Genomic DNA, 26,587 nt, shown 5'->3' on the forward strand with positions numbered 1-26,587 from the left:
TGTAGAAGCTCCTTACGAGGGGAAAACTGGAGAAAAAACTTCCGTCAGCCCACCCTCCCATCCCCATCGGAACCACACCGGATCCGGGTTGGGGGCTCAGCTTGCAGCGCCCTTGCCCTTGGCTCCAGTCGTAACCCCAGCCAACCAACAGCCAGGATGTGGCTGCCCTCCAGCAGACCGTCCAGGCTGGCGTCTGGAGTGGGCCGAGGGGACTCGGGTGCTCACGGAAAATCTATTTATTTACACGCATGTTCTCCAAAGTAACAAAACCTTGGTCTAGGCAGGTCCCCTGGCCAGTCCTTGGTGCTCGGGCTCTAGGTCCTTCCCTCTCCTCCCAGCCTCTCCCGCTCCGGCTGCACAGTCGCGTCTGGGAGCCTAGAAACCCGTGGGGGTGGCGGGTGTAGGGGCAGGAGCCCCACGGCCGCCTGAGCTCTGAGACACGTAGGGTCGACACGAGCAGCCCCGTCCTTTGGGGGGGGGGCCAAGGGCAGGCGTGGCCGGCCTCAGGTGTACTTGGTGTTGGAGATCTCCTTCCAGAGCAGGGTCTTGAGGTGGCTGAGCACCAGCGCGTGGTGCGCCTCCGCCCGGCCGGCCAGCCCGCTCAGCGTGGTGCACCTACGCAGCTGCTTGCCCAGCGCGGCGCGCAGGCCGGCGGGGGCGCCGGGCAGCAGGTAGTCCTGCAGCAGCTCGCACACCTTGGCCAGGTTGGGCTGCACCAGGTCGCCCTTGCACTGCCGCAGGAGCGTGTCGCAGGGCGCCCTGCAGTCGCGCCCGTAGGTGCAGTCCGAGCTGTGCTCGCAGCGGCGGCCCCGCAGGAAGCGGCGCACGGCGGCCTCGGGCGCCACCTGCTCCAGGTCAGCCATCCTGAAGTCGTACTTGGCCGTGTAGCCCACGTTGGCCAGCGTGGTCTCGCACATGTAGAAGGTCCCGTAGGCGCCGTGGAACAGCTCCTCCACGAACTCCAGCAGGCCGATGGCAATCTTGGCGCGCCAGGGCCACGCGGGCCCCAGCCACCGCTGCAGGGCCCCGTGCAGGGCGGCTGGCAGCAGCGGGCGCAGCAGGGGCGGGAGCACGGCCCCGGGCCAGGAGCTGTGCGGGACCCCCTCGGTGAGGTACAGGTCCCCGCAGTAGCCCAGCAGCCGGGAGGCATGCTCCTTCGGCAGGGACAGCAGCAGCAAGAACTCGTTCCGTTGCAACAGGGCCCACACTGACTTGGCCTCGGCCAGGGACACCCTGTGGTCCTTGTTGAAGTCGGCCATGAGCAGGACCTGTCCGGCCAGCGCAGGCAGGGAGGGCAGGTCTCCCAGGTTTGCCTGCGGTTTGGGGGCAGGAGAGAGGAGGCCAGGGCGTCGGCCAGCCGGCCAGCAGTCTGCGCTCCGGACCCCGCACATCCGCCAGGCAGGGGGAGCCCCGCCTCCAGCCGACAGGATGGAGGGGACAGCCAGGGACCTGCAAGGCCCCCTCGCCACCCCTGGAAGCCCAGCTGCGGAGCCTGGGGCCCCCTCACTGCTCATCTGCCCCTCCCACTCTCCCCGAAGATGCCCCTGGGGCGGGGCCTCAAGCCCCCGGCTGCTCCCTGAGGGCGGGTCTGCTTGGAGCTGGGGGGCTAGCCAGGCACCTGGCTGGCCCGTGTGGCCTCCACCCAGCCCGCCTCCTGCCCTGTCACACGTCCCTGGGCATGAACTTGACTGGCCCCCAGGAGGGCCAACTGACCTTGAGAAAGCTGAGGGTCATCTCCTGGAACTCCTTAATCGAGGTGCCGCGGGTGGGCTTGTCAAAGAGGACCAGCTCCCGCCGGGGGGCCGCGTCTGCCCCCGCCTTCGAGTCCAGGCTCTCCTCAATGCCACACTTGATGGTCACCTCCTTGCCCTGCCAGAGCCCGCTGTACACCTGCACGGGACCACAGGGACCCTCCGTGCAGATGTCCTCCTCTGGCTGCACCGAGGGCGTCTGAGCCCCGGGGCTGACCCTGGCCCGACCCTGCTGGGCTTACCTGCTGGCCCGGGACAGAGGAGAGGCAGGTCCTCCACTCCACCTGGCGCAGGTGGCACAGGTCCTGGCAGATGGAGCCTGAGATGATGCCCTTGCGGTACTGGTCACACTGCGGAGAGGAAGATGCAGGAAGTGGCCTGGGGAGGCGGGGGCTTGTCCTGCCCGCCCGCCGGCCCCTTCTTTAGCCAGATGCACAGGGAGAAGCTTTCTGCAGTGATTAGGTCAGGCTCTGGAGTAGCTGCCGCCCCCACTGGCCCCTTCTCGGCTCTAGACGAGGCCTTGCAGCCCCCTGAGTCCTGGGGGTCTGGGCTGACCTGAGCACGTGAGGCCGGAGGGGATGGAGTCAGGCCCGTCCCTGCGGGGGGTGGGGGGGAGTCGTGGCGTCTGGAGCGAGTGGGGGGGTGAATTCCCGGATGCTCATCACCGTAGCCATGGTGCCCAGGCCCTTGGTGGAGAGGGCCTGGAGGAAGGAGAGGGAAGGGAGGTGCAGAGAGAGTGCTGAGGGGCGGGAGGCGCCAGAGGCCCTGGACTCACCTATGGGGACCAGGGAGGCCACGACAGCCCTTCATCCAGAGGAAAACGAAGAGACCACACACTGTCATTCTGCCACCTTGGAGGGAGGCCCTCCACCACGGGGGTCTGTTCTGACCCGCGAAAAGCCCCAGGGCCACAGGGCCCTTGTGGGGGGGCCTGCCAGGGAGCCTGGGCGGCAGGGCTGGGCCAGGGCGGGGGAAGGGACCTGTCAGCCACACCGCTCACCAGTGTGGGGAGGGGCTTCCACGGAAGCTGAGGTGGGCAGTGTGTCCATCAGCCCCAGGGCTCCGGCGACGCATCAGACATCTCCCCTCCCAGCCTGTTTACTGTGTGCAGACTGGGCGGTGGTGGGGACCCGGCCGAGCACCCAGAGGCCCATGGGCACCAGGTCCGCGGCCCCTGGTCCTGCCTTCCCCACACACACACTGGGTGGCCTTGGACAAGCTGTGGAATATCTTGGAGACGGCTGTTACCCCCATGAGGCGGGCAGGTCTCCCCTGGAAAGGAGAGGGTGTCCCCATGGCCCCAGGGGCAGGCCTCAGGAGAGCTGGGCCCAGCAGCCAGGGCACTCTGGGAAAACGGAAGCTGCAGTCCCTCTGGCTGGGAGGGGCGGGCTCCTCCTCTGCTCCCCCAGGGCCCCTCAGTCCTCTGCATGTTGGGGCGCCGCTGGGGGCACACAGGAGGTCCTCAGAAAACACCCGCCAGCCCTGAGCAGTCTGCTCCCTGCATGCCACTGGCCAGACCCCATCGCGTGCCACCTTCCAGGTCTTGCTGCCCGCAAAGGCCCCTCCACCCACTGCCAGCACCAGGCGGCCCCGGGCTCATCCCAGCCCTCCCGCCCCGCTCCCTGGCCAGAGGGGTCCCCAGAGCAGGGCCTTTTCCCGCCCGCACCCAGAGGCCGGGCTCCATCCCCACACACGCCTGCCCCTGGGTCTCCCCAGCTCCCCCCCGGCCCCCGACTGTGAAGGCAGAGCCATGTGTCCGGCACCCAGCTCGGGCCAGGCCCCTGGAGGCCCCCAGTGGGCCTTTCTGGAAGAAATGAGCTTGCCTGAGAATGGCCGGGAGGCCCGAGGCCTTCTCCTCTGAGCTGGGACTGCGCCCTCGGTGCCTGGTGGCAGCCCCGCCCCCAGGAGGCCTGAGCCAACCATCAATGGGCCCCGTACAAGTCCCTACGCGGGCTCTCCCGCTCTGGAGCCCCGTGCCCGCTCCCACCGCCACCTCTGGGCTTTCCCAAGTGTGGCCCCCCTGGGACCTTGCCCAGAACAGGCCTGCTGAGCCCTTCCGGGGCGCCACACAGCCCCCCAGGAGGAGTGCTCTCATCCTGCAGAGGAGGAGAAACTCCAGGCCCCTGGCTGCTGCGAGGCAAGGCTCCCCCTTCGAGACCCCAGGAGCTCTGCTGGGGCAGGGCAGGTCTGTCCCCAAGTGGCATGGAGGCCTCAGAACCCTGGTCGGCTCACCAAGGGCTCCAACCTGCCCGGGGAGGCCGGGCCGGGCGGCCGGGGGTGGCGGGGGGCATGAGAGTCTGAGGTTTGCCAGGGCCCCTTCGGCCGGCCTCACCCCGTCCTCCAGCCAGTCACTGCATCCGCAGGGGCAGTAAGCCACCCTGTGTGCACGCTCATGGGTGCACAAGCGCTGGCGTGGACAAGCACACGCGGGCTCACGCGCCCTCCCATGCACGGGCACGGCCTTGCCGTAGACGCCACGGTGGCGACTGAGCGCTGTCTCCCGTCTGAGGCCCCGAAGACCATGCCCCGCAGCCTCCTTTGCTGGGCTCCTGGCTCCAGGAGGGGCCCTCAAGGCCACCAGTGCCTGCCTGTCCCCGTCTGGGCTAATATGTCTCCCTCATGGACACCTCTACATCTGGCTCTGTCCATCTGCCCGTCCCCAGCCGCCCGCATCTGCGCAGCCTGCCCTTGGCCTCCGCATTCCTCTCTGGCCTCCCCCGTGGCCCGCCAGGGGCAGCTCTGCAGTCGGCACGGTCAGATGTGTCTTAAAACCCGCTGAGCCACGTCTCTAAGCTGCCACGGCAGGAGCGCTGGCCCAGGAGCCCACAGGCCTGGCCCGAGGTGACACTTACGATGACCACCTGGCAGATATGCCCGCGGCAGAGCTCAGCGTAGGACGAGTAGTGAACGTAGGCCAGCCAGCTGCCCGCGAAGATGCCCAGCCAGACCAGGAAGACGTACTTGACCCTGAGGCCCGGGAGCCGGCCCTGCGGGGGAGGGGGCCATGAGGGAGCGCCGCATTTGGGGTGCTGACCCCACGTCCTGGACCCCAGCCTTCCAGAGGGGTGCCCCTCCCTCCGGGGGCCAGCACCTGCCCAGCCCAACGTCTCCCTCCCCCTCCACCTACTCACTGCGGGTGGGGCCGGGGCCTGGTGTCTCCCAGACCTTTAAATCTCACGGGCAGGTAAAAATAAATTCCAAAATGAGGGAGATATGGGGTAGATGCTCATTATTTTGTTGAATAAAGAGATTTCGAACAATTTTCCCTCCTGTCCTGCCCGCATTTCATAGTGACATGTAACCTCTGCACAAGGCCAGGCGGGAAGAGCACCCACACCCCCGCGCACTGACCCCCTGGGTGGTGGAGATTTCGGGCTGGACCTGGGCCAGCAGGGGCCGCGGGGTTGGAGGCACGGTCGCCCTGTGAGCCTTTAAGAGACACGGCCTCACCCACCCACGATCACAGAAGCCAAAGGGTGGATACAGCCCGCTTGTCCATTGACAGATGAGTAGATAAGCCAAATGTGGTCCGTCCACACGACGGAATATTATACAGCCATGAAAAGGCAGAGAAATCCCGACCCAGGCTACAGCAGTCCCTGCCCTGGCCCCCGTGGGTCCTGTCACCCATGGGCGAGTGAGCCCCTAGGACGGGAGGACATCACGTCCAGTGAAATGAGCCAGACACGAGGCAGATCCTGTGATTCCACCCATGCGAGGGCCTCGAGTCAGATCCACAGAGACAGGAAGGGCTGGGGGCCAGGGGCTGGGGAGGACGGGGAGTGAGTGTCTAAAGGGGATGGAGTTTGTCTGGGAAGATGATGAGACGGGTTCTAGAGACGACGGATGGTGAGGGCCGCACAGCAATATCAATGTGCTTAGCGCCCCCGAACCGTGCGCTTGAAAAGGGTTAAGATGCTCAATTTATGTGATGTATCATTTACCACGATAAAGAACAGATAACCAAGACATGCAGCCGCTGGCCCTGCTGCCACAGGCTCTGTCCCGGAAGGCTGGGCCGGGCCGGGAACTGCTTCTATGGAGGGCTCAGCCCCTCTGCCACGTTTCGCCAGCTGACGGGTAGAATCACAGGGTGGGAGAGCCCCAGAGCCCTGCAGGAGCTGGGGGCACTGTCTCCCATCCAGCCCCCAAGCCGGGATTGCAGGGGCATCAACTTCCTTCCCTACCCCCACCCTGGTAAATCACAGGCCTCACTGGCTGCTGTCCAGGGGCGGCCAGCTGATGGGATGGGGTTACCATGTGCTGACCCATGCAAGAGCTCAGACACCTTGACCAGGCAGCTGAGCCCCAGAGAACAGGGCCCGGGCCCAGGGCCCAGGAGGGCAGGAGGGCCTGGGGCTTCAGGCCAGCCTGCCCTAGAGGGGAACCACTGCCAGCACTGGCCACGCACCCTACCACCCGCCGGCCAAGGAGCGGCTCCAGTCCTGGTTAGTCCTGGGTCCTAGTCACCTGGGGGCTGGGGCCGAGAAATGGGGCCAACGGGTCCCCACTGAGGACAGGGCAGGGCCCTGCAGGCCCAGCCCAGGCATCTGTGCTCATTTTTACGGTTCTTCCAGGAGAGGCGGGGTCCTCACCTCCCGCTTCCCTAGCACCGACTCACACGGAGGTGCCGCAGCAGGAGGGCCTCTGAGAGCTCCAGGGGCAGGCTGGGAGCCTCAGAGGCCTGGGGTGGCCCTGGGGCTGCCCTGGGGCCGAGTGAGCGGGTTGGGTCTCAGGCCCACCAGTCCCTGCCACTGCATCTGTTTCCGCCAGTTTTGTTCAAAGGGAAAAACAGGAAAGCACAGGGACAGTGGGTGGGGGGCCGGGGAGCTGGGGGTGTTGTCTGGCAGGATGAGGTCAGAGGACTTCCAGCCGCTGGTGACCCACGCCCCGAGGTGGAGGTGGGCAGGGCCTCTGGGGGGCCAGCGCTGGGAGTCCTGGGGGGATGGCCAGGACGAGGGCAGGCTGTAGCCTGCACTGGACCCAGGGGCTGCCCTGGGCCAGACCCAGGCTTCCCAGACTGACTGCAGGGCCCACCCTGGACACTGCCCAGTGTCCCGCCAGACGCCCTCCAGCTCGGGCCTTCAGGTGGCGGCCCAGCTCCCAGGACACCGTCCGCACTTGGCTAGCTGTGACCGACCCCCGGGCCCTTATCTTAGGTGGGCACCTCCTCCAGAAGTAGTCCCTGCCCTGGCTCTTGTGGGTCCTGTCACCCAGGGGCGAGTGAGCCCCTAGGACAGGGAGTGCGCTGCTCCTCAGTGGGTCCTGTGCAGCTGCTCCCCCACCGCGGCCTGCCCGGCTCCTCGTGGAGCCGCCTGGGGGGGTCACTCGGGGGACAGTAACAGCACAGTGAACGGCAGCCTTGGGGCCAGTGACCCACATGCGCCACGACCTCCAACCCTCACTACCAACCCACGAGTGTGCTTCACAGGCAGGGAAACTGAGGCTCAGGGTGTGTCCTGACATTAACGGGGGTCCTGGGCTCAAACCACTGGGAACCCACCAGAACCCCTCTCCTGTCCATGCCCATCTGCCGTTCCCGGGCTGAGCTCGGAGGCCGGACACCCAGGGTCCGGGACCCGCGACTCTGGCCTCCCCTGCGGCAGCTCCGTCAAGGCCTTTCCCGCAGGACGGGGGCTGCTGCACCCCCTGCCTCCCAGCATGGGGGTGGACACAGACCCTCAGCTCCCACCTTGCCCAGCGCTGGGTGGGGACCACCACGAACCCAAGGCCCCAGGCGGGCAGGAAGGGCTTCTGGCACAGACAAGCACCGGTTACCCGGCTCCCACCCTTCTCCACAGCGGGGAACACGGTGGCCTGGGCTCTGATGCCCAGGGGCTGGGGTCCTGGAGGGCACTGAGGTCGTAGGTGTGGCCTGGATGATTTGAGACTCTGATGTGGGCCTGGCTCAGATCACCCAAAGCAGAGGTGACAGGGCTCCTGACAGCTGGCACCCGAGGCAGCCTGGGCCTCCCCTGCAGATGGCAGGGTCCTGAGAGGGACAGTGATTCGTCCAAGGTCACTGCGGGGTCAGGGCACACTCCTAATCTCGGGCTGGCTGGGGGATGGCCCGGGGGGAGGGTAGTCCTTAGGGTGGTTCTATGGGTCCCAAGTTTTCCATCACAGAAAAACAAACCTGGTCTTTTAAGTAGAGGGAAGCGGAGCGGACTTGGTGTGGCTTCTGGGCCTGCGGGAGCAGGTCCAGCCCGCGGCGGGGTGGGGCCTCCTTCAGCCCCAGAGTCAGGGGTGCCACCCTGCAACATCCGCGGGGCCCTGCCGCTCCGCTCACCGCATGGACAACCCTCACCCCAGTCCCCAGTCCCCTCCCTGCCCCCAGCCTCCCCGGGGGCCACGCACCGCAGCGCTCATCGGCCTTGCGTCCCGAACCCGCCCCGGGCCCCAGGCTGGACGCCGCGCGCCCCCGCCGAGGCCCGGGCCCCACAGCGGGCGGGGCGGGGGCGGGAGCCGGCCGGGGCCGGGGCGGGGGCGCGCCTACCTGCAGGCCCTTGGAGAAGGGGCAGAAGAGCACCAGGTGCGCCAGGCGCCGCAGCCGCCGCATGGTGGGCGCGGGCCGTGCACCGGCCCGGCTCGGCTCGGTTCGGCTCGGCCTCAGCCCCGCGGGCCGGCCCGCAACGGCCGCCGCGCCTCCTCCCCGCCCCGCGTCCGCGCCGGAGCGCTCGCCTCTGACGGCCGGGCGGGCGCGCGCGGAGGGGAGGCGCGGGGATGGGGCGCGGCGGGGACGCGCGCGGGGTGGGGGCAGGGAGCAGAAGGCGGGAGAGGGCGCGTGGCCGCGAGGGTGGCGGTGCGGGGGCGCGCGGCGGGGAGGAGGAGGGAGGGAGGGAGGGAGGGGGAGGAGGGGGGAAGAGGGGGAGGAGGGGGAGGAGGGGGGAGGAGGGGGAGGAGGGGGAGGAGGGGGAGGAGGGAGAGGAGGGGGAGGAGGGGGAGGAGGGGGGAGGAGGGGGAGGAGGGGGAGGAGGGAGGGGGGGGGCCGGGGGCGCGGCGGCGGGCCGCGGTGCTGGTGGGCGGTGACTAAGGCCCCGCCTCCACCCCACCGCCCCCTCCCCGCGCCCCGCCCTGGAGAGAAAGGGGAGGGCGCCGAGGCCCCGCCCGCCCGCGCCCCCAGCCCGCACCCTTGAGCGGCGGGGTTGTCACAGGCGGGGCCGTCGTCTCGGGAGGGGACTGTCACGGGCGGGGCTGTCGCGCGGGCCCCTGCAGAGAAAAGACGGGTGGTGGAGCCGGGCGGCCTGAGGAGGTCCCACGGGGCAGGGTCGGTCGCGCGGAGCGCGGGAGGGGCGGTGAGCCCAGGGACCGGGGCGTGTCGCGGCTAGGTCCCTAGTGGGGTCCCGCGCCAACCACCCGGCCTGGAAGGGCCGTGGACACTGCGGCAGCGTTTGCCTCTTTCTCCCACTGTTTAAAGAAATACAGGCAAATGCGCCCTTTCACTGTGCATCTCTGCCGGTGTTTACACAGACAGCCCCGTGGGCACCACCGCTTTCAGGCTACAGAACAGTTCCACCCCCGACGGACCCCGGGGCCCCTCTTCCTTCCAGCCCTCCCGTGGCCCAGCCCTGGGGAGCTCGGGCTCTTCCCCTGCACGTCACATAAATGGAATAAAGCAGCCACAGCCTTCAGGTCTGGCCTCTGTCATTAGGCAGAAGGTCCTGGAAATTCAGCACCCCCTCTTTGCCAGGGGGACTCCCGGCACCAGGCACCGGCTTGATGAGCCAATCACCACCTGAAGGCCCTCGGAGTTGGTTCTGGCTTTGGGAGAGCAAGAGCAGAGCTGCCATCAAGTCTGCATTCGAGGTTCTGTGTGAAGGAAATCCATTTTCCCTGGGGTGATACAGAGCAGGGACGCTGAGCAGGTGCGGTCAGGGTAGGTTTAACTTCCTCCAGAGTTGCCAGGACGCTTTCGGGCTGCGCGTTTACATCCCACTGCAGGGCGTGGGAGTTCTGGTTGCACCACATCCTCAGTAGCGCTTGGTATTGTCCGTTTTTAAATTCTGCCCATGCGGGACTTCCCTGGTGGTCCTGTGGTTAAGACTTCGCCTTCCAATGTAGGGGGTGCGGGTTTGATCCCTGGTGGGGGAGATAAGATCCCACATGCCTCGCAGTCAAAAAACCAAAGCATAAAACAGAAGCAATATTGTAACAAGTTCAATAAAGACTTTAAAAACGGTCACGTCAAAAAAAGAAAAATTCTGGTCATTCTACTGAGTGTGCAATGGTGTGTCTTTGTGGTTGTTATTTGCATTTCCTTAACAACTAATGATGTTGAATATTTTTTATGTACTTAGTTGCAACCTGTATATAATGTTTGGCAAAGAGTCTATTCAAAAATTTTGCATTTTTTAAAATTGTTTCCTTGTTGTTGAGCTTTGACAATTCTTTTATATCTTCTGGAAACCAGTACATTATCAAACATGTGATTCGTGGGCTTCCCTGGTGGCGCAGTGGTTGAGAGTCCGCCTGCCGATGCAGGGGACATGGGTTCGTGCCCTGGTCCGGGAGGATCCCACATGCCGCGGAGCGGCTGGGCCCGTGAGCCATGGCCGTTGGCTGGGCCTGCGCATCCGGAGCCTGTGCTCCGCAACGGGAGAGGCCACAACAGTGAGAAGCCCGCGTACCGGAAAAAAAAAAAAGAAAAAGATTTGCAAAGATGTTCTCCCAGTCTATGGCTTACCTTTTCATTTTCTTAACAGTGCTTTTCAAAGAGCACAAGTTCTTAATTTTGGTGAGGTCCGATTTGTCCATTTTTTCCTTTTTTTCCTTTGCACCTGTCAAGTCTAAGAAACCTTATCTTCGCTTAACCCAACCCAGGGGCACAAAGATTTCCTTCTGTGTTTTTCTTCTAGAAGTTTTACAGTATTAGGTTTTACACTTGGGTCAGTGATTCAATTTGAGCTAATTTTTGTACATGGTGCAAGGTATGGGTCAAGGCAGTGTTTTGGTTTGGGGTTTGGGGGTTTTTGTTTATGGGTTTTTTGCATGGATATCCAGTTATTCCAGCACATTTGTTGAAAAGATGAGCCCTGGGATGGTTCTGTAGCAGAGGGAGGGCCTCCGACGAGACACTGCCCCGCAAGCAGTTTCCCCAGCTCCCAGATAGTGGTTTTCCAGCAAGTTCCGGAGGGCAGATTTCCTGCAATTCTGCCAACACCACAGTGACTTCTCTGCTGTCCCGAGAGCCACAGCTGAGCTCTGCCAACAAGATCTTAGCCTGGGTGCTGGGGTTCCAGCTCAGCCCTACAGGTTACTTTTTTTTGGCTGTGCTGCGCGGCTTGTGGGATCTTAATTCCCTGACCAGGGATCCAACCCGGGCCCTCGGCAGTAAAAGCGTAGAGTCCTAACCCCTGGACCACCAGGGAATTCCCTACAGGTTACTTCTTGTGTCTGGTCTTCACTCCAATCCTCCGTTACAGTTAGTAATTCTTGTAGCAAACTTTCCCGGTTGAGATTGCCACGTGGCTTCTGTCTCCTGATGGGACCCCCGCTGACACAGGTCCGGTGCAAAAGGGACATGGGCATTTTTATTTTTATTTATTTTTTTGGCCACACCGCACGGCTTGTGGGATCCTCTTTCCCCAACCAGGGCTTGAACCCGGGCCCTTGGCAGTGAACGCGCAGAGTCCTAACCACTGGACTACCAGGGAATTCCTAACATGGACATTTTTATAAAACTTATGGAGACCCATTACAGTCCACAGCGCGGGCACCCAATGTCCTCAACCAAATGATTGTTATACTCGGATTGATGACCAGGATGGTCCCATCAGAGAGTCCAGGTGGCTGGACCAGGATTAAGTTTGCACCCCCTCGATCCCCTTGTGGACCCTCCAGGCTGGCCAGAGGGTCCCCTTAGGAGAAGGGAGAAGCATCTGCACAGGAGGGTTGGGGTGTGGAATCCTGGTTCTCTCCAAAGGATCTGCATAGCCGCACCCCCACCCTTTCATGCTGGTCATTGCCAAGGCGACCAAACAGAGGTGCTCCTCTCTGGGGCCAGCCACATTCAGTGACCAAGCTGCCTGGCTAAGGTGTGTGGGCCAGGAGGAAGGGATGGAGGTAGAGTCAGAAATCTCCTAAGCGAACTTTGGAGAGGCCATGCCAATGCTCTGTGACACCAGCGGCTGTGGGCACTGGGGCCTCTGGCACCTTGACTGCCAGCCCACTGTGGGGCGGCTTTTGTGATTGAAGAAGCACCATATCAGGCTGCAAATGAAGCCAAACACAGTCGCTGCTCAGAGCCATGTCGTGCCTTCTCTGTCTTCGTGTCCTCACATGACCTTCAGAGACCCTATTTCCAAATAGGCCACATTCTGAAGTCCTGGGGGTAGCTTTGCGCAGTGGCTGTATCGTAGCCAGTGAGGTTTATCCGAGGCGCGATTATTGCTAATTGAAGTTCTGGGTCACCATGAACCCGGGCGGGGTGGCGGGGGTGGGGGCACTATCCAACCCAATACACAGACCAAACAGATACATCATTGGAAACGGCCCAAGAGTCAGTGAAAATATAACACGTTTTATCAAGGGACCCCAAAATAGAAATGGCTTAATCAGGAGAGAAGTTTATTTCTCTTTCATGTAGTACTCTGAGTGTAAGCGTCGGAGGGCTGATATGGAGACTGCACTTTCTCAGGGACCTCCTCAACACCTGGTTTTTTGTCAGTCCGGCGGTCCAGAATGGCTGCTCCAGCTCCAAACATCACCTCTACACTCCAGCAAGGAGGAAGAGCAAAAGGGACGTGAATAGCAAAAAAAAAAAAAAAAAAAAAAAAAAAAAAAAAAAGGGACGTGGAGAGCATGACTTTCCCTTTAAAGACAAGACCTAGAAAAGCATACCTCTTCTGCTCACATCCCATTGGCCAGAGATTAGTCATATGACCTTTCTTGCTGCAAAGCCTGCAGGGAAATGTAGTCTTTTTTTTTTTTTTTTTTTTTTTCCTGGGCAGCCACATGTTCAACTAAACTCCAGGTTTTTCTGGTGCCCCTCAGCCTCAGGCACAAGTATGTCAGGGGCAAAATGGAGAAATGGAGACTTGGGTCCTGGGCACATTGCCCTTCCAGACATAGCTCATCCCACTGCCGCAGGCCCCGCTGACCTAGGACTGAGGTCAGGGGTCACGCAGTTCCCTTCAGACAGGTGTTTTGGGAGGTGTGGATGCCTTCAGGCTCAGGCCAGGCCTGGGGAATGTGATGTCTGCATTAAGACCCAGAGGATGGGGGCAGGGGGAGGGAAGGGGAGGATGGAGTCCAGGCAGAGGAACAGAACCTGCAGAGGCCCAGAGGCACTGGACCGTGGGCAGACATGGAACCTGCACTTTGCACGATGGATGTTGGCACATTCAGGTGACGCAACAGCAGGGCTGTGAGTCCCTCGTGCCTCTCTCTGCACTTACACTTCGCTGTTCCGACCAGGCGGGTGTCTGAGGGTCCTAGGGGTCTCGATCCGACGTGTGTTGTCCCGTTCTCTCACTCGCGCTGCGTCTCCTCCACGTGCTTCTCAGTCTGATCTTGAACTCATGTTTACTTGACCTTAACCCATGGGAATCCCGTAGCTCTAAATCCAGGGTGCTGGGAGGGATTGCCCCTGTGCGGGTGGGGGCCCCGCAGAGCTGGAGGTGCAGGGCTCAGGGCACAGCTGCGGGCATCTGCCCTCGTGGCCGGGGTCTTCCTGCCTGCTCACCGCTCACCTGCTCCACAGAGGTCAGAGGTCTTGGGAGACTTCCGCTTCTCAGATCCCAGAATCCAAGTTTTGTTTTTGCGGTGGGAGGGTCCCTTGGGTGTCTAGTGCACTGCCTGCAGTGAGCTGAATAGTTGCCCCCAAAAGAGATGTGTTCACATCCTCACCCCTGGACCCTGTGAATGGGGCCTTATTCGGAAAAAGGATCTTTGCAGATGTCATTAAGTTAAGATGGTGAGAAGAGGAGACCACCCTGGATTACCTTGGGGTGGGGGGCAAATCCAATGACCAGTGCCCTTATCAGAGACTCACAGAGGAGAGACAGACCCAGGGGAGAAGACGGGGCAGAGTCAGGAGCCGTGCTGCTCAGGCTGAGGAAAAGCTGGCCAGCAGGAGCTGGGAGAGGAAAGGGCCTCCCCTGGAGCCTCCAAAGGAAGTGCGGCTCTCCACACCGGGGCTTTGGACTTCTGGGCTCCAGAATGGGGAGACTAAATTTCTGTCATTTTAAGTCACCCTTCGTGGTAATTTGTTATGGGCGGTGCTTTCAAGAACCAAAAAGTTCCGTGTCTGGAATGTGGCTTGCAGCAGGGGCCCTGGACAGATGGGGCTGGTGGGCCTGGTCCTGTGAAGCTTCCAGCTCCTGCCCCGGAGTCTGGACTGATCCTATTTTCCAGATGCTAAGGGATTCTTTTCAAAATGCCTTTTGGACTCCTCCTTGCACTTCTTCTTCCCAGAATATTCTCCCTATGGATTCTTTTTTTTTTTTTTTTTTGGATTCTTTTCCACGCATCCAGTTGCAAAAGCATCTCGTGTCAGTGATCCACTGCGGTATAACAAAGCACCTCAAACCCAGCAGCTCAGAACAGCAAGCAGTGCTGTGTGTCAGGAATCCCGGAGCACCTCAGCCATGCGATTCTGGCCCAGGATCTCTATGACATTGATGTCAAAACGTCAGCCGGGCCTCTCGGTCCTTTGAAGGCTTACGTGGGACTGGAGGACCACATGCTGGCAGGTTGGTGCTGGCTGGAGGTCAGTTCCCGGCCATGCTGACCTTTCAGCGGGGCTGCTTGAGCACCCTCACAACATGGTGGCCAGCGATCTGAGCTCCAGGCCAGAGCCGCGGTCCCTGGAAGTTGCACACCAGCTCTCCCCCCTACACCGGGAGTGAGGGTCCCCGGGGTTTCCTGGGGGCCTGCACTACACATCCCCAAGGACGAGTCAGGTCTACACAGGGAGGCTACAAGGGGATTAAACCACAGCAGGAGACCCTGAGGTTAGACCCAGCGCAGAACTTTCTTAGTGTGACACCAAACAATGCAGGATATCTCCCGGAGCGTTCTCACAGGAGCCCTGAGATGGAGGACGGTTCCTCCACGCTCTACAGATGGCCACCCGGGTCCAGAAGGTGAGCAGCCCCTCCAAGCCACGCGCTGCGGTGATGGGGCCGGGATTGGAGCCCATCTGCTGACTCTGGCCCAGCCTTCCCCTCCCTACTGACACCCCTGCTGTCTTGGCCTAGTGCCACGGGCCTGTTTTCCGGGTGAGGCCCCCTGACGCCCTTAGTCAGATTGTGTGGTCCCCTCGCCATCCCTCCTGTGTCCTCTCTCCCCTCTCTGTCGCTCCCTCCCTCTATCCCCCCTCCCCCCACCTCCTCCATCCCCACCCTGACCCGCTTGCTGTCTCTGGAGGGAGGCAGAGGTCACTGTCCTGCAAGCTCTTGGTCCAGGCCGAGGTCCAGCCGGCCTCGGGGAGACAGAGGACACCATGGACTCGGCAGCACAAGGGCCTCAGGCTCAGTGGCCCGAGCCTGCACCCTCCTGACAAGCATTCCCAGGGCCATGTGTTCTGTCAGCCAGCCCTGGGCCGGGCCCTGCTGTGTGTGTGTATGAGTGAGAGAGAGAGAGAGAGAGTGTGTGTGTGTGTGTGTGTGTGTGTGTGCAGGCTCACGGGTGCCTGCACGCCCAGCCCTGGGCTGGGGTGAGGAATCCAGCAGTGATCGGGGCCCGACAGAGACAGACTTGGCCCCGGCTGCGGGGGCCTCAGGGTCGGTGGAGAGCCTGACACTGCCGGGTGAATGGAATGGGGGTCCCACGGGCAAGCCCAGCATTAAGGGAGCCTGAGTGACCAGCAGATCAGGAGGGCCTCTGTGAGAGGGTTTTTTGGGCTGGGACGCACCCAAAGGGGCCTGCTGTGGAGGGGAGCGTCATGCGTGGAACTCCCGGCAGAGGGAGAAGCATTGGAAAAGGCTCTGAGGCAGGAAGGGGCAGACGCATTCCAGGCCTGAAAGAAGAATGTGAGGGGGTGCTGAGGGTGGGATCACCGGGAAAGACAGTCTGCTGCCCAGAGGGAGCGAGGGAAGCAGGTAGGAGGCTGAATCCCCCGGGACTGCACCCCGTGTTCTCACGGTTCCCAGGGCCTGCCCCCTCCCCCATCAGCGGCCCAGGGACAGGGGACGGCGGAGTCTCTTCCTCAGCCACCCCGGGGTGGGGGGGGTCCATGCAGTGTTACCGTGGAAAGCAGCAGGTTAAAAGCCTTTGACCCAGAAATGTCACCTGCTGGAACCCGTCCTAAGTTAATCATTAAGGAAGGGGGCACAGATTTCGCGGGTCACTCAAGCAGCCTTGTTAAGAGAAAGTTCAGAACACCCTAAACGTCGAGAGGTGACTGGTTACATAAATGAAGGTCTGTTCAGAAAGCACGGAATCCTGCAAACCTTACAACAGAGCTGCAGCCCTGGGCCCTCAAACGCCGGGCGCTTCTCAAGAGATGCACGTTCTCCAGGGCCCGGGGGCCTGCCCCACACCCACAGGGAGGCCACAGCCTGCTTGGATGCCTTCAAAAGTCCACGATTTGGGGGAGAAACAAGTCTTTCTGATGCCGAAAGGAAGCTTATTTTTATGATGACGTTTAGACAAGTTTTTTATGTGTCATCCAAATGAAAAAACAACATTTAAAAACTTCACTTGTAATTTGTGGGTCCCCGAGAATATAGCCGAGGGCTCTAATCCTGATGAGAAAAGCAGAGCAAAGAAAAGTAGGGGGAGTGTTACCCCATTTGTGGGAACTACACACAGGTATGCAGGTGTATATTGATGGGTGCGTGTGACAGAAAGTCCTAAAATCTGGAAAGCCACACACTTAGATGCTACAGTGATAGCACTGGTTAGGTGTTGAGGGTACAGGTGACTTGCTTATTCTTGCCCACCTGTATCTTTTTTACTGAGGTGAGATTCATATAACATAAAATTAACCATTTTAAGTTGCAGAATTCAGCGGCATCTAGCACATTCGCAGTGTCGTGCGGTCAGCACCTGTCTAATCCCAGAACATTTTCATCCCCCCGAAAGGAAATCCCCGGACCTCATAAGCAGTCACTCCCCATGCACCCTCCCTCCAGCCCCTGGCACCCACCCATCTGAGGTCTGCCTCTAAAGATTTTTCTAGATATTTCATATAAGTGGAATCGTACTATATATGCCTTTCTGTGTCTGCCTTCGTTCACCTAAAATTAGCTTTCGACGTTCATCTGTGTGGTAGCATGTGTCAGAACTTCATCCCTGCTCATGGCTGAACAGTATCCCATGGTATGGACGGACCACGTACGATGGACTATTATTTCGTTCGTGAACAGAAATGTACATTCATCAGTGAGTGCACATTTACCTGTATCTTTCACAGTGATCGTCTAAGACCTCCCGTGAGAAGGGATGAGTCAGCCGCAGGGACCATTTCCCTGCGTTCTCTCCCAGTTCCTTCCCCTCTCCTGTCCTGCTGCCCTTTCTCCTCCACCCCCACCTGCTTTGGGGCTTCAACCCATCTGACATCAGGATCTGCAAGAGGTAAAGTTAGGACTGTTATCAACACAGATCATGAAAACGGCTCATGTTCCACTCTGGGCTCTTTCAGATCTACGGCACCTGAAGACACCCAGCAGTGCCACTCCAGTCGCAGAAGGACAAATGTCGTGGCCCTAAGAAAGGGGAGCTGTGCACGTGTGTAGGTGCGTGTGCAAACATGCAGGGACTGTTCACGCACGTCGAGGGTCTGGAGAAGGCGTCAGCCAGCCCCGCCGTGGGACGCCAGCTTGATCCGGTCTCCAAAGGGCAAAGAGGACTGGGGTGGACTCCCCGTGCGGGCGTCTCGGCCTGGCTGTGTGCAGTGTTCCTCTACGAGAAACACGGAGGGGAAGCTTGCCCAACTTCTTCTCTGTGGGACAGGGCCCGGTGGGCACAGGAAGGGAAAATTTACCTAGAGGCAGCTCTACGGGACAACCACAGCAGATCAGAACCCACAAGCCATGGCCTGGGGGGCGAGGCCTCTCCCTCGAGGCTGCCCTGCGGGGCTCAGTCTTCTGAAGGCGGTTCTCCCCAGAGGGGGGCTGCATGTGGGCAGCACCCTGCGGGACCCCTGTGGCCTTCAAGACGGGCTCCTGTGCGGCTGTGGTGTCACTGGGCCGGGCGCTGAGCGCCTGCCAGGCCTCTTTACGCTTTGTCTCACCAGCCAGGCCATTTTCCCTGGGCGGGCCTGAGCTTCTGCCCAGGCATTGAGAGGGTGGTGTGAAAACAGATCCACCTTCAGCGCTGCCTGGGCCGCCGCGGGGCAGGGACCGAGCTCTCATGGACGCTCGGGGTCAGGCATAGCCCCGGATCTGGCCCCGCACCCGCTGGGCTGGCTGTGTTGGGCAGCACAGTGCGGTGGGAGGATTCTGCGTGTGCCCTGGGGAGGCCCTGGCCAGGGTGGGCCCCGCACGCGTCTCTCCCGTCTGGGGCGGCGGTGCCCTACTGACCCCACGGTGGCCCGTGCACTGGGAGCCCGTGGCGCCAGGAGCGAGCCAGCCAGCACTCCACAGCAGCCACTGCCTTCGGTGGGGATTCTATTCAGAAGGCAGGGCCATCAGCCCCAACAGAGCAGGCAGGGCCTCCCCGGATGCTGGCCTTAGAGGGATTTTGGGGGCTGAGGCAGGTGGTGGGGGGGGGCCAGGGCCAGGCAGAGGGGAGCGGATCTGCCCGGGAGCCCCTGCCCCCTCATGGTGCCCATCCGCGTAGGGGTCGTGGCTGCCGCTTTGCTGGGTCCACCTGGAAGCAGAGCTGGTGACCAGGCCCGGGGTCTCCCATGGGTCAGGACCCCCAAGGGTAACTAGGAAAAGCTACCTGCCGGCTAGGACGGCCCAGGGCGCGGAGAGGCTGCAGGACGTCTGGGGCCACACCCATCTGCTCATGGCTGCTGTGACCCCCCAGGACCCCTACACGAAGCCCGAGTAGGGCCATTGCCCAGCAGGCCATTGCTCAGGACCCTGGGCCCACAGGCTTTTAGGGGCCCACAGAAGTGCTTTCACCTTTTTTTCAGATCAGAAAGGAAACAGAAGGAAAAAAATGAACTCCTAGGGTTCCTTTTATACCAACATAGGCATAAAATAAATCTTCAATGTTTTCACAGAGGAAGGAGCCCATGGAGGCCGAGTGTCGAGGACACACCTCGGCCCCAGCGGGGAGGACCAGGGGCGCTGGACCGGAGACGGAGACGGAGACGGAGACGGAGGCCTGTCAGTGCAGAGCTAGGGAGGAAAGCAGGGAGGCAAAGGTGAGAAGGGTCAGGGAGAGGGAGGGAGGGAGAGGGAGGGAGAGATGGGGGAGGACAGTCACGGAGCCAGAGCTGGGAGCCCACAGCCTTGGTGGCGGGTGGCAAGCCCTGCTGCCCCCAGCCTGCAGGGTAGCGCGGCCCGGCGCCGCTACTCCCGCCCTGTGCGCCCCGCGGGGACAGGGAAAGACGGCCTGCACCGGGCTCCGACCCTGTGCTGGGTGCACAGATGGGCGGGGTTCGGAGGAAGGGAGCGGAGCTCAAACGGAGCTCCAGCGGGTGGGAGGATAGAAGTGCCCCCAGACTCTGCACAACCCCCGAAACCATCTCGGCCATAGGGTGGGGGCCAACAAGAGCCCAAGAGTGTCGGCCGTCCAGGGCCAACCATTTGTGTGCATCGCCGGGGCAACCAGAGCCAGGTTGACTCTCTGGGGGTTGTGCCCCGCCAGGGAGCGGAGGGGCCCGGGAATCCGGAGCTCCTCCCTCCGCCCTGCGGCCAGGGCTGCTTCCACTAGAAGGCAGTGCTGCTCAGCCGTCGGCAGAGGCCGGGCCAGCTTGGCAGGTGCAGCCCAGAGTGAGAATTGGGGCTGCAGTACAGGATGGGGCCCTACTCTAGGGAAGGGGTCACCGGATAAAATACAGGACACCTGGTGAGATTTCCATTTCAGATAAACAACGAATGACATTTTTTAGTATGGGACATACTTGTCCTAAAATAGTATTCCTTGTTTATCTGCCATTCAGATCTTACCCAGTGCCCTGTATCTTTTTTAAATTAATTAATTAATATTTATTTTTGGCTGCGTTGGGTCTTTGTTGCTGTATGTGGGCTTTCTCTAGTTGCGGCGAGCGGGGGTCACTCTTCGTTGCTGCGTGCGGGCCTCTCATTGCAGTGGCTTCCCTTGTTGCGGAGCATGGGTTCTAGGCACGCGGCCTTCAGTAGTTGTGGCGCACGGGCCTAGTTGCTTCGCGGCAGGTGGGATCTTCCCAGACCAGGGATCGAACCTGTGTCCCCTGCACTGGCAGGCGGATTCCTGAACACTGAGGCACCAGGGAAGCCCCCTGTATTTTTAAAAAATATTTTATTACTGATATTTATTTTATTAAAGTAATTTTACTTTATTTATTTATTTTTTGGCTTCATTGGGTCTTCCTTCCTCACACGAGCTTTCTCTCTAGCTGTGGCGAGCGGGGGCTACTCTTCGTTGCAGTGCACAGGCTTCTCGTTGCTGTGGCTTCTCTTGTTGCTGAGCACAGGCTCTAGACACGGCGGCTTCAATAGTTATGGTGGGACTTCCCTGGTGGCGCAGTGGTTTAGAATCCACCTGCCAATGCAGGGGACGTGGGTTTGAGCCCTGGTCCGGGAAGATCCCACATGCCGTGGAGCAACTAAGCCCGTGCGCCACAACTACTGAGCCTGCGCTCTAGAGCCCGTGAGCCACAACTACTGAGCCCGTATGCTGCAACCACTGAAGTCCGCGTGCCTAGAGCCCGTGCTCCGCAACAAGAAAAGCCACCGCAATGAGAAGCCCGCACACCACAACAAAGAGTAGCCCCTGCTCACCGCAACCAGAGAAAACCCGTGCGCAGCAATGAAGACCCAAAGCAGCCAAAAATAAATAAATAAATTTATTAAAAAAAAAAATTATGGTGTGCGGGCTTAGTTGCTCTGCGGCATGGGGGATCTCCCCGGACTAGGGGGCGAACCCGTGTCCCCTGCATTGGCAGGCGGATGCTTAACCAGTGCGCCACCAGGGCAGTCAGAGCATCCTGTACTTTATTATTTTATTTGCTAGGTCTGCTGACCGTTCCTGGGACGGCACAGGCAAGTGCAGGGAAGGCGTCCAGGGCGGGGCTGCAGCCCCAGCTCCAAGTTCGTCAGCTCAGTGACTGATGTCCAGATGGGTCACCAGGAGGCCGCACCTGCCCTGCACGGTGACTCAGGTGAATGTTGGCAGTGGTGCTGGCTGACATCCAGGCAGACCTGGGCGGGGCGGGGCAGGGCGGGGTGGCTTAGACCGAGCTCTGGAACCTTGCCTCTGACCTCTTACCCAGAGGTAGCAGGACCCACTGACTTTGACTCGGGACTCATTTATCTAGGCCTCTGAATGGTGAAGGGTGTGGTGAGGTTCAACGGCCAGAGAACTGGGTCTGCTCACTCTGAAAGGGACGGCTGCTGTAGTTCATGTTGTTGGAACTCTCTAGACTTTGCCAGGTGGTCCTGGGCTGTGTCTCTGTTTCCCTCTTCACCCAGGGGCTCTCCCTCATCTCCACCTGCCAGGCTTCTGCTCCCACCACAGTCCCTGTGCTCCCACAGGAGTTTCCTTGGTTATATTTAGGTCATGAATTCACCTGGAGTTTCACTGGGTTTATGAACAAAGGTAGGGGCTCTGACTCACTCTCCCATCCGCCGGGGCTGCTCTGCCCCAGTGCCACGTGGCCAGCACTCCACGGCTCGCTTGAGCGGGTGTGTGTGAGTGCCGCAGAGGGGCAGAAGCCAGAGCTCAGATACCCCGTTCCCTGGGACTGGGTCTCCACGGGGAAAGACGGAGAGGGCAGGACAGACAGAAACGGCAGCGGCACCTGAGGCCTGTGTGCAGGTCAGTTCAACGACCAGTGCCTTCTTGTGTCTGCTTATCCGGAGGGCCGTCGCTAGCGCAGAAGCAAGCCAGCCGTTCCCGCCAGTGGCTTTTCCCCGATGATCGAGTCCCTCGGTTCCTTTCTGTGGGCGGTGGGCCCAGCTCAGCAGTTCAGGGCCTCGAGTGTCCCCTGACAGCCCGGGAGCTGGCAGGCTCCAGGCAGCAGGCGTGCTCCTCTCTGGACTTGTAAGGGAGGAGTCCTTCACTCGCTCACTCTCGCGCTCATTCATTCATTGACCAGTGAACTGTTCGGGCCCCGGCCATGGAGCAGGGAGCTGCGTGGAGAGGTCTCAGGGGCCGGACAGCGGGACTTGAGCCAACGGGCGGTGGCGAAGTGGGGCAGGAAGCCGCCTACCTCTGCCCACAGAGCCCCAGGGCCAGCAGGACCCAGGGACACCGGCTCCTTCCCATGCACACAGCACCCCACGGCCCAGGCCTGGCCTGGCTGCGGGGGGGTTGGGGGCTCCCTGGAGGCCCTGGGTGGCAGCCATGGGTCACCCAGCGCAGCTCGGGGACAGAGAGGAAATGTGGCAGGAGGAACCCACGGGGAGGGTCTTGCCTCCCCCGGTCCCTTATTCCCACTGGACCAGGAGGGACGATGGCCCACACAGGGGAAGGCCACCGGCCAGCGATGGCGGGCGGAACACAGACCCGGGTCTCTGCAGAGCGAAGTGCCCAGCCTCCCACCTTCCGCCTCCTCTAGTCAAGGGGCCGCCTGAGGAAGAGTGAAGACCTGCTCCCTGAACTGGAGAGTCTGAGTCTCCAGGGTGAGTTTGCAGAGCTGCCACCAAAGGCCCTTCCCAACCACGTAATGGACAAGACAGGCGTCCCACCTGACCTCATTCAGGTCAGGGTGGCGGGGGTGAGGGGAGAAGGCCGATTTGGGATTTCGATTCAGCACATGCAGGGGAGGGTGAAGGAGGCCTGGTCAGGGGGGCAGAGCCCTGGCCCCTCCCCTTCCCTCCCCCTTCACGGTGGAGAGGACGCCCCCACCTGCCCCGGCCCAGGGGGCTTCCCTAGTATCTGTGGCCTCCTCCCTCTGCGGTGGTGAGGCAGGACGGAAGGAACCAGGGCACCTCCGAGGCCCCATGGCCCGAGAGGCAGCCCCTTGGGCAGCAGCTGAGGCCGGGACTGGGTGGCGTAAGGCAGCGGGCGACCTGTCTGGCCTCCAGACCTGTCCAGCACCACGGGCTGGCCAGCTGGGGCAGCTGACGGAGTCTAGATGCCAGCTGGGCCAGGGGTGAGGCGGCCGAGGGCAGCTGCCCAAGGATAGGCCTGGCACGCCACGCAGCCTGTCCCCCTTCAGCTCACGGGCCCCACACACAGCTGAGGAAACTGAGGCCCAGAGAGGAAGGGCTGGGCCGAGGTTATCCAGGGGGCTGGACGGGGATGCCTGGGTCCGACCCTGGGCACCAAAGCCCATCTCCTGCTCCGTCTTGCTGGCCGGGGACCCTGGGGGGCCCTCTCGCCCTTCTGGGCCCCTGTCTGTCCAGTGCGGAGTTGAGTGAGCCCATCTCTGAGGACCCATCGGAGACCTGGGGTACGGCTGGTGTCGGAGGCAGGGAGGCCGGTGGGGCCCTTTGGGCGCCGGCTCCAGGGCCTCGGCTCCGCCTCTGCTCGGATGCCTTCTGCCTCCAGCCCCTCGTCCCTGCCGCCCCTCCCACCCAAGCCTGGCACTCAGACACGTGTGTCGTGGCCATGAGGGGCTGTGCGAGGGGGCCGCCACCTGGGACGGGGGGGCCAGCTCTCCAGCGATGGGAGGGGCTGCTGCGGAAAGGGCCTCACCCCGGGGCCTTCAGCTCTGGCTCCTCTTGGGGCTTTTGTCTCCCTTGCTCTGTCCAGTGGCATCTGCCCCACTCCGGCCCTCTGTCTCCCAGGCCAGACACCCTCTCTGGGAGGAGAAGAAGCTGCTCTGCCCGCCCGGCCCCTCCCCTCGGTCTTGTGACCCAGGAGCTCCTGACAGTACAGCCAGAGGGCGATTTCCTGTTGACCCCGGAGCCCGGGTCCGTGCCCCTGGCTCCCCGTGCCCTGGCCAGCACCCCTGGGGCCCCGGCCGCACGGTCCTCTCCCCGCTCCCTGGGGAGTTTGTGGCCCCAGCACCGCCCCCTGCAGAGACCTGGGAATCAGGCCCAGAGGCCTCACCTCATCTATTTTTAAGCACAAGTCCATGAAAGATTCACAGGCTCCTTTATTTACTGGTGGTGGGATGGCACTGGTGCCTTGTGGCACACCCACCAGGAGGTCCCAGGTCCCAGGTCCCGGCAAGCTCACCTGAGTGCCCCCCGGGCAGCCCAGGCGCCTCCCTCTGCAGGGCCCCGCTCTGCTCTCCCGACCTTCCTTCCTCCCAAGGAGCTTCTCCCCAGGAGATGAGACTCCTGGAGATGCCTCCCCAGAGGGAGTGGGGCTCCTCCCTGCGCCCCGACCAGCTATGCAACTGGCTGCTCCCCATCTAAATGGTCCCTGATCTCCGGTGACTGCTGAGACTTTGTCTCCTCCCTGGCTTTCTCGTCCTGGCCTTTTACCTGGGCAGGTTTGAAGGGAGAGGAATCCAGCTCCTGATGCCAGAGGCAAGGTCGGGAGGGGCCTTGCTTCCCGCTGGCCTCCTGGAAACAGGCCACAAGGAAACCGAGGCTCGGGGATATTGGAGCTTAGCCATTTCTCTGGAGTTCAAAGGCTGGGCAGCCCGCCCCTGCCCCTAAAGCCACATGGCGAGGAGGGGTGCTTTATCTGGGCCTCCAGAAACGCAGAGGCTCGGCCCTTCCTTCCAGATACCCCACCCAACCCCAGATAAACACAAGGACCTCAGGGCCCCTCCCCTTGGCTGCTGCGGGCTCCTGTGGCCTCAGGAGGTGGTGCGGGTTCAGCCCCGATTGTGTCACCTGGTGTCAGGTGCTGTCTGGCTGGGCAGGTCCCAGCTAATGCCCAGGAGGGCTCTCAGCTGTCCTCCAGCAGGGGATGGGACTGACTTAGCAACAAACTCCCCCAGCACCTTCCCTGGGTGCTTGTGGGGACTCGGGGCACCCAAGAGGGTCAGGCAGGACGCGGGTACATCCCTGCCTGTCAAAGTAGCATTCTCCACGTGGGAGGGGCCTGGAGAGAGCCCACGCCAGGCCCTGCTTCGTCATGAATCACTCATTTTAGAGGAAAGTCTCATGCCTCGGTATCTCCACCAACCCAGAAGATTCTCTGGTGATTCACTTTCAAGAAACAAAAAGAGTTATTGTTAGCCTTCCAAATGGGGCATTACAGGAGAATATTGAATATTTGTTTCAGACCCAGCGGAGCCTGAGGCCCCTCCTCCTCTCCCTCCCTGTCAGGGGAAAAGTGGACGTTTTCTTTCAACACTTCCCCAGAGGAGGAAGGAACTGGGAAAGAAGGCAAAATTGAGCAACAGCCTGTCTGTCTGTCTGAGGACAAAAGAGCGGCGTCCAGAACCCGCGCCCCTGGGAGCAGGAGGGCAGCGCACCAGGCGCACCAGGCGCTAGCAGCCTTCCCGGCGCAGTGGGTGTGGGATACGGGGCCGGGCCGGCTCTTCCCCTGTCACCTCTGTAAAACGGGGAGGCGTTTGCTCTGGGGAGTATTTGTGGAGCACCTACTGTGTGCCAGGCATTATCCTCTTGGGTGTCAGACGCCAGAGCAGGCACGGCTCAGTGGAGCAGCCCTGGGAGGTGGGGGAGAACGGCCACGAACACGAAAACCCACGAACGCGTAACTGAGTCATGGGAAGGGATGTGAGGGGTGGGTGGGGCTGCCTTGGCAAGGGTGGTGGGCTGGGAGCTAAAGGACCAGAAGGAGCCCTTGGGTAAAGCAGCTCCGTCTGCCCGTGGTGGTTGTGAGCATGGGATTCCGTTTCTCTGTGAGGACCCTCTGGGGCCTCCAGCTCAATGTATTTCTACACCCCCTCCGAGAAGCCCTCCTGGGACCCGGCCTCCTGCCCCAGTGCCCAGCTCCTTGCAGCACTGCTGGCTGTCGTGCGCCCACCTGGCCCACGAGCCTTTTCTGGAGTCTCGCTGGGGTCTGTCCAGGGAGCCCCAAATCCTGCAGTGCCGGCACCCCCTCCCCGGGGGGCTCTCAGGCCTCCTCTAGAGGGGGCAGCTATATCCTGTTCCAAGAGTGGAAAAAGAGACAAGCCGTTCTATGTGATGCAGAATGATGGCCAGACGGATTTGCAGCAGGACTGAACTAGAGAGCGCTCTCACAGGTCTTACTGTAAATCGCCCACGGGTGTAATGCAGACGCGCCTGCTGTGCAAAGCTAAGAACACCTGTGAATGGGCTACTCCACCCACAGCAGGGAAATCGCTCCTCCCTTTGGGCCTGGGACCCCCATTCCTCCGCGATGGAAGCTTTTGTACTTGTCAGCCAAAGGGGAGGGGGTTGGCTTCAGAGAATTATTTCGGTAACAGGTCACCTCAGCGTCTGAAAAAGGGAAGAGGCCCCTGGGGCTCCACACACGCGGCCATTGGTAAATTGCAACAAACCCGGGACCCAGGCCACAGGTGGAGGGCACTTGTGCAGAAAGGAAACTTGGTTTTACAGCCTCGATCTGCTCTGAGGCCGGTTGGCTGAGCCCACAGGGGGTGACCTGGAGCACCGGGCAGGGTCCCTGCTCCTCCCCAAAGCCAGCGCAGGCCCATCCGCTGATGTGGCGAACATAGTCGCCTGATACCGGCCCTGGCCTGGCACCGGGAGCGCTGGAGATAACACGCGGGCCCTGGCACCCGAAGCCGTTGCTCCCAGCCCCTACCAGGAACACGCCTCATGCCTACCCAGAGCCTCCTCCCCTCAGTCCTCGCGCCCACTGGGCCGCACAAGGCTGGGTCTCCCCTCAGTCGCCGGAGCGGACCCGAAGCGGCAGGCTACCCGTCGGTCACCGGGCGCGGTTCGAGGGCCCCTTGTGTGGCAACCGGGCCGGCAAGGGCAGCCGCGTCCTCGGCCGCC

General features: G+C 61.6%; 1 protein-coding gene and 1 pseudogene across 2 annotated transcripts; one reads left to right on the forward strand and one right to left on the reverse strand.

The window, feature by feature from the left end:
- Window positions 1-220: 220 nt before the first annotated feature.
- Window positions 221-8,433, reverse strand: DIPK1B (divergent protein kinase domain 1B). Of its 2 annotated transcripts, XM_032635228.1 has the most exons (5): window positions 8,248-8,433; window positions 4,604-4,738; window positions 1,994-2,101; window positions 1,714-1,890; window positions 221-1,313 (listed from the first exon to the last, which is right to left on the reverse strand). In XM_032635228.1, the coding sequence occupies exons 1-5, from the start codon at window positions 8,308-8,310 to the stop codon at window positions 504-506; spliced, it is 1,293 nt and encodes a 430-aa protein (XP_032491119.1). In that variant the 5' UTR covers window positions 8,311-8,433; the 3' UTR covers window positions 221-503. The 2 variants fall into 2 exon arrangements, with proteins under 2 accessions (XP_032491119.1, XP_032491120.1); XM_032635229.1 differs by lacking the exon at window positions 4,604-4,738.
- Window positions 8,434-12,083: 3,650 nt separating this feature from the next.
- Window positions 12,084-12,213, forward strand: LOC116756181 (annotated as a pseudogene).
- Window positions 12,214-26,587: the final 14,374 nt, after the last annotated feature.

The sequence above is a fragment of the Phocoena sinus genome, chromosome 6 (genome assembly GCF_008692025.1).
Source record: "Phocoena sinus isolate mPhoSin1 chromosome 6, mPhoSin1.pri, whole genome shotgun sequence".
Taxonomy (NCBI): domain Eukaryota; kingdom Metazoa; phylum Chordata; class Mammalia; order Artiodactyla; family Phocoenidae; genus Phocoena; species Phocoena sinus.

Excerpts from the sequence above, each read along its gene's own strand:
- DIPK1B (XM_032635228.1), bottom strand. The coding sequence starts at position 8,310 with ATGCGGCGGCTGCGGCGCCTGGCGCACCTGGTGCTCTTCTGCCCCTTC. Across the intron at positions 4,739-8,247 it reads CCTTCTCCAAGGGCCTGCAG|GGCCGGCTCCCGGGCCTCAG; the intron begins GTAGGCGCGCCC and ends CCTCCCCCGCAG. Across the intron at positions 1,891-1,993 it reads CCTCTGTCCCGGGCCAGCAG|GTGTACAGCGGGCTCTGGCA; the intron begins GTAAGCCCAGCA and ends GGTCCCGTGCAG.